Source organism: Somniosus microcephalus, chromosome 7 (genome assembly GCF_052327205.1).
Source record: "Somniosus microcephalus isolate GS21.2 chromosome 7, FLI_Smic_1.0, whole genome shotgun sequence".
Classification (NCBI taxonomy): domain Eukaryota; kingdom Metazoa; phylum Chordata; class Chondrichthyes; order Squaliformes; family Somniosidae; genus Somniosus; species Somniosus microcephalus.
In genome coordinates this window covers 33583370-33598711 of record NC_140993.1, presented here as the reverse complement: position 1 = coordinate 33598711, position 15342 = coordinate 33583370, and the positions used below count along the sequence as shown (strand labels likewise).

At 45.1% G+C, this 15342-nt stretch overlaps 1 protein-coding gene across 4 annotated transcripts in view; it reads left to right on the top strand.

Moving 5' to 3' along the window:
- The window catches only part of mtcl1 (microtubule crosslinking factor 1), a 243273-nt gene that overhangs the window by 201250 nt on the left and 26681 nt on the right, over positions 1-15342 (top strand). For 3 of the 4 annotated variants that reach the window (XM_085992382.1, XM_085992380.1, XM_085992383.1), the window contains 2 exons: positions 429-508; positions 4647-6201. In XM_085992382.1, the coding sequence (XP_085848508.1) occupies positions 429-508; positions 4647-6201 (1635 nt within the window). Of the gene's footprint in view, positions 1-428; positions 509-4646; positions 6202-14046; positions 14105-15342 lie in introns of all 4 variants that reach the window. The other variant, XM_085992381.1, reaches the window with a different exon arrangement.

Sequence of the window (15342 nt, the reverse complement as noted above, 5' to 3'; positions counted from 1 at the left end):
AACCAAGTTGAACTGCCCCAATCATAAAATTAAAGATGCCTTTCAGCTTGTCTGATTATAGTATTTAATGAAGTGTGATTGAGCAGCTTATAATATTGTATTTCAAGGCACACAATGCATTGCATGGTGATGCTGTGTCCCTTTGTTTCTCAATGAGCATGAAAGATCAGCTGTTCAGCAGGTCATCCGCAGTGATCTGTTTCATAAGCAGATGAACATTTAGCACTCACCATCACTTACTGTAATACCCCATTTGGCACATTGATATTGTGGCGGGTTCAGATTTCTCTGGAATGTGGTTGGTGACTGTGTTTTTACATTAGGCGACATAACAATAGGGCGTAACGGTGCAAATGCTAACAATACGCCACAAAATAAAGCGCTGCGTAAAACGCAAAGTTGTTGAAGTGCTTCTTTCCATTTTATAGGCTCTGAATGAAATTTGTGAGACGAAGGACACTGCTGAGTTCCAAGAAGAAGAAGAAACTCGTAAAGCAAATCTTCAGAGGTACACGATCAGGTTTTGTTGTGTGATGTTCAGTTAGTGCTTGCTGCTTCTCCAAGCAGTGTTTAAACTGTACAGTTCGCCTCAGAGGGTGGTGGGTCTGGAACTCGCTGCCTGAAAGGGTGGTAGAGGCAGGAACCCTCATCACATTTAAAAAGTACTTGGATGTGCACTTGGGATGCTGTAACCTGCAGGGCTACGGACCAAGAGCTGGGAAGTGGGATTAGGCTGGATAGCTCTTTGTTGGCCGGCGCGGACACGATGGGCCAAAATGGCCTCCTTCCTGTAACTTTCTATGATTCTCAGTGCCTCTGGTCTCAGGCCGGAAAATGCGCCCACTGTGACTCCCACTGGAAAGTGCACATTTATGGACATCAGGTGAGGACAGGACTCTGGGGTTCAGCTGCGATACCAGCACTCACTAGGGCCAATATTGATCTCCCAAACGTCCCGTCGAATGGGGCAGCGGCGAGATCGAAAACGCTTAAAAAAAGGAATTGCCACCCCGCTGCCACTGACATCTGCCCCGCTTCCATTCTGGTCCAGGCTGGGAAATAGGAAAGCTGCCACCGGGAAACAGGCGGAACATCACGTACTGTACTTAAAGGGAGCACCGGAGGCCACTCCCGACTTGCCACAGGTGAGTGGTTTTACGGATTTTTGTGGAGCCAGGAGGAGCATGAATGCATCTCCTGGCCCCTCAAAAATCTTCCCGCCTGATGCTGGACCTTCTGCAGAGCCTCCCACCCCTCACAATCGCCTGGCCCTCCCCTTTAAGTTGAAATGGCCATCTCAGAGGAGTTGCTGGATTTACGATTCCCCTCCCATCCCAATCGGCAAGTTGAGAAGTAGCACGGGAAATGTGTCAGCAGCTTGCCCGTCAGATTTATATGAGGCCTGACCATCAAAATGGGTCCTGATCACGCTGCCTTCCCGATAGGCACCACACATAAAAATCTACCGCACTGCCTCAACTCATACATGAATAATGGTCAGAAGGAGAAGCTCCTAGAGGTCACCTGATGCCAGTGGAGCCATCATGAATCAGTTCCTTCCTGAAGGGACTGGGAGAAATTAGAGTCGAAGGAACAGGCTTGATGGACCAGCTGGTCTTTTCCTGTCCATCAGTTTTGAATGTTCGTAAGGGAAAATAAATTTGATTAGATGCTTCTGATGAAGGGTCCCAGACCTGAAACGTTAACTCTGTTTCTCGCTCCACGGATGCTGCCTGGCCTGCTGAGTATTTCCAGCATTTTCTGTTGTTATTTTTGATTAGATGCTTACTTTCTTCCGAATGTATTTTTGGGATTGTCTTGTTTCTTTGACATCAGCTAGGAAAAAAGATGATTCTTCCACCTCAAGTTTTCCTGACATGTCTTTCAATCCATTGTGATTATACTGGGCAGACAACATTTAAAACTGAAAATAGGTTTCCATTACATCCCAACCCTGTTTAAGCTTTTAATACCAAATCATTACAGCCTTGGTCCAAACATGGACAAAGGAGCTGAATTCCAAAGGTGAGGTGAGAGTGACTGTCCTTGACATCAATGCAATATTTGACCAAGTGTGGCATCAAGGAGCCCTCGTAAAATTGAAGTCAATGGGAATCAGGGGAAAAACTCATCACTCATACCTAGCACAAAGGAAGATGGTTGTGGTTGTTGGAGGCCCAATCATCTCAACCTCAGGACATCACTGCAGGAGTTCCTCAGGGCAGTGCCCTAGGCCCAACCATCTTCAGCTGCTTCATCAATGACCTTCCCTCCATCATAAGGTCAGAAATGGGGATGTTCGCTGATGATTGCACAGTGTTCAGTTTCATTTGCAACTCCTCAGATAATGAAGCAGTCTATGCCCGCATGCAGCAAGACCTAGACGACATTCAGGCTTGGGCTGATAAGTGGCAGGTAATATTCGCGCCACACAAGTGCCAAGCAATGACTATCTCCAACCATAGGGCGTCTAACCACCGCCCCTTGACATTCAATGGCATTACCATCGCCAAATCCCCCAACATCAACATCCTGGGGGGGTCACCATTGACCAGAAACATAACTGGACCAGCCACTTAAATACTGTGGCTACAAGAGCAGGTCAGAGGCTGGGTGTTCTGCAGCGAGTGTCTCACCTCCTGATTCCCCAAATCCTTTGCACCATCTACATGGCACAAGTCAAGAGTGTGATGGAATACTCTCCACTTGCCTGGATGAGTGCAACTCCAACAACACTCAAGAAGCTCAGCACCATCCAGGACAAAGCAGCCCGCTTGATTGGCACCCCATCCACCACCTTGAACATTCACCCCCTCCACCACCGGCATAATGTGGCTGCAGTGTGTACCATCTACAAGATGCACTGCCGCAACTTGCCAAGGCTTCTTTGTCAGCACCTCCCAAACCCACAACCTCTACCACCTTAGAAGGACAAGGGCAGCAGGCGCATGGGAACACCACCACCTCCAAGTTCCCTTCCAAGTCACACACCATCCTGACTTGGAAATATATCGCTGTTCTTTCATAGTCGCTGGGTCATAATCGTGGAACTTCCTCCCTAACAGCACTGTGGGAGTACCTTCACCACACGGACTGCAGCGGCTCAAGAAGACGACTCACCACCACCTTCTCAAGGGCAATTAGGGATGGGTAATAAATGCTGGCCTTGCCAGTGACGCCCACATCTCAGGAACGAATACAAAAAAAGAACTGAGAGCAGAAATGCTTCCAACAAATCACCTCAGCTGACAGACTTTGGGCTGAATTATCTGCGTTAATTTTAGGGGCAAATTGAAAGAATGTCACTTTTTGTTCAAATCTGTTAAAAAAAAAGCAAAAGCTCTCAACAGTTATCACGTTTCCTAGCCTGCCCTCCCCCCAGTTTTCAGTTGGTAAAGACAGCCCATTATAGACAAGCGGGATCGCAGGTTTGATCACTAATGCTTAGTGAGTTAGCTGATCTCAGATGGGTTAGCTGCATAGATGCTGGAATTGTTGTCTGTACCTCTGGGTTAGGTAAAGGAACAAAATCCAGCTCAGGTCCAGCAACTGCTCACAACCCCAGTGATCCCAAGAAAAGTGCACGTGGATGTCGGACGAGGACACGATTGGCCGGGGCTCTTTTCTCTAGAAAAGAGAAGACTGAGGGGTGACCTGATCGAGGCCTTTAAGGTTATGAAATGGTTTGATAGGTTAGATGTAGAGTAAATGTTTCCATTTGTGGGGAGACCAAAACTAGAGGCCATAAATATAAGATAGTCACCAATAAATCCAATAGGGAATTCAAGAGAAACGTCTTTACCCGGTGAGTAGTAAAAATGTGGAACTCGCTACCACAGGGAGTGATTGAGGCGAATAGCATAGATCCATTTCAGGGGAAGGTGGATAAGCACACGAGGGAGAAAGGAATAGAAGGATATGCTGATAGGGTTAGATGAAGATCAGTGGGAGAAGGCTCGTGTGGAGCGTAAACAACGGCACGGACCCGTTAGGCCAAATGGCCTGTTTCTGTGCTAGGTACCTCATTCTATGTCACATTCACTGTTGAGGTTCATGCATGAAGAATGAGGTTGGTGAAGTTCTGAAGGGTTAACAGCACCCATGGACCTGTAACCCAGCATGAGTCAGTGCCCGCAGGGAAAAACTTCAAAGTGAGAATTAAGTATTCCACTGACCTCTTGGATCAGTTGGTAGCACTCTCTGATATGCGTCAGAAGATTGTAGATTTGAGTCCCACAACAGGACTTGAGCACATAATCAAGGCTGATGCACCAGTGCAAAAATGCTGCTGTGTCAGAGGTGCCATCCTTTGGTTGAGCTGCTAAACTGGCCTTTTCCAATGGTTCAGGTGGACAATAAAGATCACATGGCAATATTCAGAGCAGGGAGCTTTCCCAATGTATTGGCCAACATTTCTATTTCAACCAGTACCACAAAAATATAACAGATGAATAATCTTTTCACCTTTTTCCTGCCTGTGGAACGTTGCTGCTGCAGAATAGCTGACGCATTTGTCCAAATAAGAACAGTCACTGGGCTCTAAGAAATTGATTGTGTGAAGTGGCGCAAGCACTGTTATTGTTGGCAGTACACTGTCATTTTTTATCCATAAGACACAACTAAAAATGTTCTTGTCTTATTCAAAGGGCAAAGTCGGTTTCTTCCATGTCAGAGTTCCAACGTTTGATGGACAGTTCCCCTTTCCTCCCCGAGAAGCACTTACCTGGTGACCCTGAACAACAGAGATACATCACTAAGGATGAGGCGACCCCACCGTTGTCTCCGGATGACCTGAAGTACATTGAAGAGTTCAACAGAAAAAACTGGGAATACACTAACAGGGATAAACCAATGGAAGCCTGGACAGAAAAGACTGAAAGTGAGAAAATGGTTAGCAGTTTACCTTCAGAACCTTTCCAAGCTACTTCTTGGTACCTCACAACTAGTGTCACTATGACAACCAACACTGTGAGCAGCCAAGATTACCCTCAAAAGCAGCTACAACGAAGCAACATGGTTCCAGATAAAGTAGGAATGCGGCTCTATCACAGCCCACCGGTGACCCGTAGGTTTGATGGGTCAGCGCATCCTAATAATGATGGGACGAAAGTGGTTGATTCAGACTATGCTTTTTCCAAGATCCAGTCAAATGGGAATGTAGTTGAGCCAAAGGGAGGATCACCAGATGTATTTGGAAGATGGCCATGTGACATTGGCAAGCACCACAAAGATCTGCTGGAGGGTGGTCTCCATCCAATGGAGCACCCAATCTGTAGTACTGTTGGCTTTGCTTCATCCCTGCATGATCTTAAAATATCTGGCAACATGAGTGACGACATGAAAGAAGTAGCTCACTCAGTCATAAGTCGAATACGTTCTAACTCAATGGAGCCCCAGTTCAAAGACATTGCATGTCAGACTAATGGTGTTACAAGTACAGGAACACAGACCACCCAGACCATCAGTGTAGGTCTGCAGACGGAGTGTCTTAGGAGCATCACCAGCAGTCCACACAAGTGTTTGACACCAAAAGGAGGCTCAACTCCAGTTTCATCGCCCTCACGAAGTTTGCGGAATAAACAGGTGGCCCCCGGAGTTGAGAAAATGCAGGCAAAATTTGAACGCGCATGCTGTTCACCAAAATACGGCTCCCCAAAGCTGCAAAGAAAAATTCCACCGAAACCTGATCAGCCAAAAGATCGAATTTTGCCCGCCAACCCACAGAAGGGATTTAATGAATCAGCCTGGGCAAGGTCAACTACCACCCGAGACAGTCCAGTTCACACTACCATTAATGACGGCCTTTCGAGTTTGTTCAATATTATAGATCACACGCCTATAGTTTGTGACACTGTACAGAGGTTGTCCAGGTCTGTAAGTAGGTCTAAGCCCGCAGAACCCAGGTCAAATTATGTCTTAGTTCAAGAGTTTTTGAAGAGTGTCCGTGGCAGATCGCCAAGCCCAGTCTGCGTGACCATCGAGTCAGAGATAGAAGCAGACGGTGAGGATCTCATTGTGAAGCAGGAACTGTCTATTTCTCCAGGATACACACTTACTGAAAGTCCTGCCAGGGTCTTAAACAAACAACTTCTTGAGCAGGCCTTTAATGAGGAACAAAGTCAAGCTAAGAACAACCAGAAACCTGCCAACGACGACACTAAGGCAGAAGATGCGGACGGAGCTTCCCCGGACTCCCTTGAGGTAATATTTGTTCTTTACCCTTTCTGTCTTTAATCATTAAAACAATATATATTTCTGTGCACTTTGCAGAAAGATCTGTGGCTGCATTCACAAAGCGGTTACATGTCGAGGGGAGGCAGGCCAATTCTGTGCCTCAAGAGTTGTATTTAGGACTTCACAGCCAACTAAATCCTAACACTGTGCGAGCGATGGTGAATTGTTTCACTGAAGGATCTAATTGTGGGCCAAGGCAGTGAGATAAACGTCCTCTCACATTGGCTGCTGTTAAAGGCTGCTGCTTTTTTTTTTAAAGCCAGTTTTGACCTTGTTCACGGTGAGCATGTGCCCGCAATGCAAAGCTGCCCAGAGTTTTTAAATGAGGGTCAGGTTTGCTCCCAGAGCTGGGAAATTTGTCAAATTGCCGCGACAAACAAAAGCAAGCGGCTTTTATACCTTGTGAGTATCTGCGGGTCACCTTCCTGGCCAAAGCGTTGCACTAATCAGAGTGAAAGTAAAAGTGCATCTTCTCGAGTCACCACTTCAAGGGATTTGATGACAGTGTGCTCACTTTGGAACCTGTCCTGGACTTGGTCTGTTTTGTGGTGCAGTTGCTGATCAATGGTTCATTTGTTTTGGTTCACATTATTATCAGTGGGGGACCTATGGATTGGCTCAATTTGTAACTTCTATTTTGGATCTCACGTGAATGCCTGCTTTATGCTGAGAGCTGGTGCTTTAGTCCAGACTTGCTCCTCCCGCTGGACTGACTCGATATTGCACTGCCTGGCGACTCCAGTGGGTAGAAAATTCTGCACATGCTGCCGACCTTCGTGATGCCAGTTCCCCATCCCTGTTGCCATGTCCTTTTTCCCCTACCACCACTGTCACATCTCATCTTGGGTTGGTAGAGTGAAGGTCGACTTACTTCACAAGTATGTCCACGCATGAGTTTTCTCTTCCCGATCTTACACTGATGTATTTCCATTGGCACCATTTGCCCTTTGGTACCTCACCCATTGGCGCATTGGTCATGCTTGACTTGGACTTTTAGAGTTGGCCGGTGATGTAACACTATGGCTCATCTCAATCAAACCCAATCCTACGTTGCCTGACATCCACATACATATGTTTTCCAACGAGGGTGACTGGATAGTGATCGGGACCCTGAATGATTTCCCCTGCATGACACAAGAGCACTGAGGCAAGTGTCGCACTGTCCAGGCTGAGATCAGTTAGCTCAGCACAGACCAACAACCGAACGCAGGGACATCTGATCTTCGGGGCTCACTGAGTAAAGTCACTGAGCGTTCAGAAAGCCTTGAAAAAATGCTAACTTTATTTTTATCCTTAATTTTCTTGGGAAGCTGTTAGTGGTAGGAGAGGAAGGAGCCAGCAAAGGGGAGCAAGAAATGGCTGCCAGAGGCTGTGAGCAGTAAGGACTGAGATACTGTAGTAAGGACTGCAGCCGTCTGCAGGAATTAAAATGAGCTCTAGAGTGAGCCTTGACGTAAGAAAACTCACTAAGCACTTGGTTGTGTATAAAACAAGGCTTTAATCAACTGTTTCACAACCATGCGATTCTAGTTACATCACTAGTTCCTGGTTACAAAAACGTCCTGGGCAAGCTGGGCCCACGCCCGAGTATTTATACTCCTTGGAGACGCCACCAGCTGGCCGCCCAGTGTTATTTCATGAGTCATTTCTTCATGAATGATAAGATTCATGACAAGCCTTGCAACTGAGATTTTGCCACATTTGTAGGAGGAATAAGCCAGTCGAAAATGAGTCCTACATCCTTTGCACATATAAAGGAACGTTGTGACATTCTGAGGCCGCTTTTGTTTTACACTGTGAATGCCTAGAACCGAAAGAATAAGCTAACAAATAAGTCACCTGTAATTAGGAGACTTTTAGGATTTAGACTTTTAGGATCTTGAAAGGAATTGATAGGGTAGCTATACCCTATCTGCTGGTGGGGGAGTCTAGGACAAGGGGGCATCACCTTAAAATCCGAACCAGGCCATTCAGGAGAGAAGTTAGGAAACACTTCATCACACAAAGGGTGGTAGACGTGTGGAACTCTCTCAGTAGATGCCGGCTCAATTAATAATTTTTAATCTGAGATCGATAGATTTTTGCTAGGCAAGAGTATTAAGGGATAGGGAGCCAAGTCGGGTAAATGGAGTTAGGATACAGATCAGCCGTGATCTCATTGAATGGCGGAACAGGCTTGAGGGGCTGAATGGCCTACTCCTGTTCCTATGAGACTGATACTTAATTTACATTTCAAAGTTTATGCTACAGTTCGGTTTGAAAAACTCTGGGACAAACCCCTCCTCGTGACATGAGTGCCAATCCTTTGGAGCCTGCTGACCCACAGAATGAGCAAGTGCCTGCTGTAACACCACGAGACAATATTTGATATAACTCACGGGTCTCTGAGAGAAAAGAGAGGCTACTTCTGTGACGAGGTATCATCGCACTGCCACCTTTGTTACATGCCCACACAGTCGAATCCAAAAGATCTGGAGTTCGCAGCACTGAAACAACTGAGGACCTGGGACCGGTATCCCGTGTCCAGAGTGAGCCTACAGCGTAACTCAGTGCACCGATATATGGGTGGTAATAGTCATAAACAGTCTAAGAGCTGAAGCAGTGCTCACTGCAATTATAGCAACAATTTATTTTGGTTTTATAAACAGAACTACAATACCAGCAATGTTTTCAATATTACATATGTTCCAAAAATTAATAATTGAAAAGCTACTAACCCTTTCACTGGCCCAATTTTAATTTTAGGTTTCAAAACTTTTCGAAAATAATCGGTGCTAATGTACAGCATATTGTGTTTTTGGTGCTAATATAGCCACTTACTCTGATGCCTTCCCGTTCTGATGAAAACAACATCAATGTGTTCTTCCCTGGAAAATCCACTTCAAGCTCCAATCTTGACTGCAGTTATTAGACTCCTGACAGGAAAACCAATCCTGTCTGAAATTTGGCACGCAGAATCCTTATAACTGGCAGTCTAGTCTGGTTGGTATGTAAGAGATGGGGGCTGGGGAGAAAGTGGCTGGGTAGGTGTATCCATTTTCTACATTTATGGAAACTTTCATGCAAGTCAGATCAGATCATCCAAAGACCGTTGATTCTGTGTGCTGAGAAGCTCCACCCACCCAACTGAAGAACAATGAAGATGCCAGGAATTCACTTTTAGGGGGCAGAAAGATACTTTAAGATAAAATATTAAAGTGGAATCACCATCAAAATGCCAATGCAGCTCTTACCCTGCCAAGCACCAAGTTCATAAGTAGGTCTAAGCCCACAGAACCCAGGTCATCAGGGTTAGCCTCATTAGTCTGCCTAGCACTAATGACCTCATTGGGCGAGACCAAAAGTAGGGGCCATAAGAACATAAGAAATAGTAGCAGGAGTAGGCCAATCGGCCCCTCGAGCCTGCTCCGCCATTCAATAAGATCATGGCTGATCTGATCCTAACCGCCAATCCACTATCACAGAACCATCTCCTGAATCTAACAGAATTAGACGCACGAAATAGGAGAAGGATCAGGCTACACGGCCCCTGGGCCCGCTCTGCTACCCACAGGGCCATGACCGATCCGAACCTAGACTCATGTCCAAATTCCTGCCCGCTCCCCGTAACCCTTAATTCCCTTTACTTCTAGGAAACTGTCTATTTCTGTTTTAAATTTATGTAATGATGTAGCTTCTACAGCTTTTTGGGGCAGCATATTCCATGGACCTACCACCCTCTGAGTGAAGTAGTTCCTCCTCATCTCAGTTTTGAAAGAGCAGCCCCTTATTCTAAGACTATGCCCCCTAGTTCTAGTTTCACCCATCATCGGGAACATCTTCCCCGCATCCACCCGATCCAACCCCTTCACAATCTTATATGTTTCAATAAGATCGCCTCTCATTCTTCTGAACTCCAATGAGTAGAGTCCCAATCTACTCAACCTCTCCTCATATGTCCATCCCCTCATCCCCGGGATTAACCGAGTGAACCTTCTTTGTACTGACTCGAGAGCAAGTATGTCCTTTCTTAAGTATGGACACCAAAACTGTACGCAGTATTCCAGGTGCGGTCTCACCAATACCTTGTACAACTGAAGCAATACCTCCCTATTTTTATATTCTATCCCCCTAGCAATGAAAGCCAACATTCCATTGGCCTTCTTAACCACTTGCTGCACCTGCATACTAACCTTTTGAGTTTCGTGCACCAGGACCCCCAGATCCCTTTGTACTTCAGTACTTTCCAGTTTCTTGCCATTAAGATAATAACTTGCTCTACGATTTTTCCTGCCAAAGTGCATAACCTCACACTTTCCAGTATTGTATTCCATCTGCCAAATCTCTGCCCACTTACTTAGCCTGTCGATGTCCCCTTGCAGGTTTTTTATGTCCTCCTCACTCACTACTTTCCCTCCCATCTTAGTATCATCTGCAAACTTTGATATGTTACACTCGGTCCCCTCCTCCAAATCGTTAATATAGATTGTAAAGAGTTGGGGACCCAGCACTGACCCCTGCGGAACACCACTAGTTACTGATTGCCAGCCTGAGAATGAACCATTTATCCCAACTCTCTGCCTTCTGTTAGATAGCCAATCCTCTATCCATGCCAGAATATTACCCCCAATCCCGTGATTTTTTATCTTAAGCAATAATCTTTTGTGTGGCACCTTGTCAAATGCCTTTTGGAAGTCTAAATACACTACGTCCACTGGTTCCCCTTTATCCACCCTATACGTTACTTCCTCAAAGAACTCCAGCAAATTTGTCAAACATGACTTCCCCTTCATAAAACCATGCTGACTTTGTCCTATTAAATTATGATTATCCAAATGTCCTGTTACTGTCTCCTTAATAATGGACTCCAAAATTTTACCTACCACAGATGTTAGGCTAACCGGTCTATAGTTTCCAGCCTTCTGTCTACTGCCCTTTTTAAATAAAGGTGTTACATTAGCAGTTTTCCAGTCTGCCGGGACCTTTGCCGAGTCCAGGGAGTTTTGGAAAATTATTACCAATGCATCCACAATCCCTACCGCCACTTCCCTCAAGACCCTAGGATGTAAGCCATCAGGTCCAGGTGATTTATCCGCCTTGAGTCCCATTATTTTACCGAGTACCACTTCCTTAGTGATTTTGATCGTGTTTAGCTCCTCCCCCCCCTTTAGCCCCCTGTTTGTCCAGTGTTGGGATATTCTTAGTGTCTTCTACTGTAAAGACTGATATAAAATATTCATTCAGTGTTTTTGCCATCTCCATATTTCCCACCATTAATTTCCCGGTCTCATCCTCTAAGGGACCAACATTTACTTTAGCCACCCTTTTTCTTTTTATATAACTATAAAAACTCTTACTATCTGTTTTTATATTTTTTGCTAATTTACTTTCATAATCTATCTTCCCTTTCTTAATCAATCTTTTTGTTATTTTTTGCTGTCTTTTAAAGTTTTCCCAATCCTCTATCCTCCCACTAGATTTGGCTACCTTATATGCCCTTGTTTTTAGTCGAATACTATCCTTAATTTCTTTACTTAGCCACGGATGGCTGTCTTTTCTTTTACACCCTTTTCTTCTCAGTGGAATATATTTTTTTTGGAAGTTGTAAAATAACTCTTTAAATGTACACCACTGATCATGTATCGTCTTACCCTTTAATCTATTTCCCCAATCCACTCTACTCAATTCCGCTCTCATACCTTCATAGTCTCCTTTATTCAAGCTTAGCACGCTTGTTTGAGATCCAACCTTCTCACCCTCTAATTGAATATGGAATTCAACCATGTTATGGTCACTCATTCCAAGGGGATCCTTTACTAGGACATTTTTAATTAATCCCATCTCGTTACACAGGACCAGATCTAAGGTTGCTTGCCCCCTGGTCGGTTCAGTTACATACTGCTCAAGAAACCCATCCCTAATACACTCAATGAACTCATCCTCAAGGCTGCCCTGCCCAATTTGATTTGTCCAATTAATATGATAGTTAAAATCCCCCATAATTATAGATGTTCCCTTATTACAAGCCTCAACTATTTCCTGATTGATACTCCGTCCAACAGAGTTGCCACTGTTCGGAGGCCTATAGACTACGCCCACTAGTGTTTTTTCCCCCTTATTATTCCTTACCTCCACCCAAACTGTTTCATTATCCTGTTCTTTTGACCCAATATCATTTCTCTGTATTACAGTGATTCCTTCCTTTATTAACATAGCCACCCCACCTCCCCTTCCTTCCTGCCTGTCCTTCCTGATCGTTAAATAACCTGGTATGTTTAATTCCCAGGCATTGTCACCCTGCAGCCATGTTTCTGTAATGGCCACAAGATCATACCCATATGTAGTTATTTGTGCCATTAACTCGTCTATTTTGTTACGAATGCTACGTGCATTCAGATAGAGAACTTTCAAAGATGTTTTGTGACACTTAGTTCCTGCTTTTGCCCTTTTTATTACTTTACCTTTTACTCCATACCTTCTGCCCCTTCCTGATAGTCACTAATAAATCCAATCGGGAATTCAGGAGAAACCTCTTTACCCAGTGAGTGGGTAGAATGTGGAACTCGTTACCACAAGGAGTAGTTGAGGCAAATAGCATCGATCCAGAAGCTAGATAAACACATGAGGGAGAAAGGAATAGAAGGATATGCTGATGGGGGTTAGATGAAGAAAGGTGGGAGGAGGCTCGTGTGGAGCATAAATGTATGCATGGACCTATTGGGCCGAATGTTCTGTAAATTCTATGTAAGATGCCAACACACACTCTGCTGTGCCAAGTCTTAGCCTCGCCATCTCCAGTGCTGACTGCTGTGTGTCTTCCTATGGTGTCAGTGGTGACCTCTTCCATAGGGGTCAGTGTTTGCCGTGAAGCGGGTCCTCCTCCTTTGCTGGTTGTCTCCTTCCTGTTATGTGCCAGCTTCCCCTCCAAGAAAAGAGGAATGACGTTCATATGTGCTCTCGACAACATGAATGAGCCAGTTTCCTATAGTGTGCATGATGACAGGAAGAAGAATGCAAATGAGGGTTGTCCCAGAAACAAGGACGAGTCCTCTGCTGACTCCACCAGGTGGCCATTGCTCTCTGGATTAAGACATCTTAAATAGATTTTTTTTTAATCAACAACGATGACAAGAAAAGCTTTGAAATTGTATACCTTGCTATATTTGCAAGGTATAAACTATTTATATGTATGCATGCAATCTTACATCATATTGATATTTTTCAACTGTTTCTTTTTGATTTATAATCTTTTGGTATATAATCTGTGGGTTTATATTGTGGGTAGATCGATATGAGCTTTTGTATTAAACTCAATGGCTGGGGCAGGGACTAGCCTTTAAATGCTGCTGCAGACACCTATCGGAGGTCTGTGCTGTTGGGCAGGTGCACAGTCAGCAGCACAGGTGAGATCTTCAGTTCTCTTTTGATCCCAAGACCCTCAGTAAATTAGTCAAAACCTCGTTGCCTCTAAATCAGTAAATCGGAGACACTTTGGTCAAAGCCGATGCTTCATTGGTCAATTGATTTTCAGTTTGTGAACAATTAGCACACGCCACATTAAAATTACAAATGGGCTACAACAATAGGTTGCTCGTGCTGGAAAGTTCCCATTCTGTAACTGAGTCAGTGGGGAAAGTTTACAAGCCCTGACATGTTGTACGAGTATCTGTTTCTTCATCTGCGACTGATCTATTTGGAGAGTGTCCTGTAACACTACTACTTACAGACGTCAGGAACCTGATCCTTATTGCCCCTGTTTAATAACAACTGTTTCAATGTGTAACATTGCTCTTTATCTTGTCTTATTTTTTTTCTCCTGTCTGTTCTGCCCAGAGCCAAGCTCTCTTACTAACCACCCCCTGGGGACTCTAACCCTGCCTGCCTCACTGCTGTAAGTTCTTTGTTTCCAACCTTAGTGCCGTTTGAACTATCCGTTTAATAAATATTGGCGGAGAGATTCTTGGTTTTAGTTTAAGAACGAGTTACCTGTGTTATTACATTGAAACTGGATCGTATGTTCTTTGATCAAGTTTATCATTGCCAAACGTTCTAAGTTATACAATTTCAGAAGAATGAGATGAGTGGCAATGACTGAAATTGGAGTGAAGGGAAAGGCTAGGTCGTACAGTGTGTTACAGCACTATCAGTTAATCTCTGGAACCTGGATCCATTCCATATGGATGGCAATAGAGTCTCCTCTCTCACGCTATGGTGGCCAATACTTGTCTTTAATTAAGTGTGTCTGACCAGTCTCCATACTAAAACTAGAGCATTTGAGTCAAAGCAAATGGTTTCCCTTAAGTCAACATGTATTAAATGTATTTAGGACCTAAGCATAGAGTAGAGAGCATGGAAATGCAACACTGGTACAATATAAGATGATTTCCTAGGCCCCAAAAATTCCAATGGGCCCACTTCACCGGCAGAAGTGCGGCAGAGCGAGTCCTAAGTCTGCCAAATCCAGGAACCTCAGACCCTGTTCCAAATTATGGAAAGAGGCAGCTCATATCTGAAAGGATGCATCAGCGGCACCATGCCACTCCGATAGCTGAGAAGAGGCTTGGGAATGGCCTCAGACCGTCAAGGTAATCAGTGGCCTCCGGGATCGGTTACCCATGGTTCAAGACTTCTGGAGCCTTTACTGGTGCCTCAGCAGGACTCATCCCAGCTCTCAGCTGGCATCAGTTCCTCTGAGGCCTACCGAGACTGTAATGAGTGAAATTCCCAGGGTAGCCTGGGGACTCTCCCAGATATGTCTCCTTGTTGTGGCAAGGGGGCAGGCAGAAGAATCACGCTTTCCTCCCCTACCTGGGAAATCAGAGTGCAAAAGGGGGGAATCCCAGCAGAATTGTATTCCGCCCAGTATTCTGGCTCCCCTGATGGTGGATCCACCACATTTCCACCCAGGACTGATTTGGAATTTTGCACCCTAAGGTTTAAGGGTTGATGTTCGTTGTTAGGCCAATGTAGGGAACAATGGGGGAGAAATTCAGTATAGCCCTGTTTGGGGCGCTAACCTGGAAAAATTAGCGCCCCCGCACCGGAAATTGGTCGGTTGCGCCCCAAAGGGAAGTGGGGCGCTACTGGAAACGCCCCGCCTCCCTCTTGGGGCACTGCGAGTGAATATCA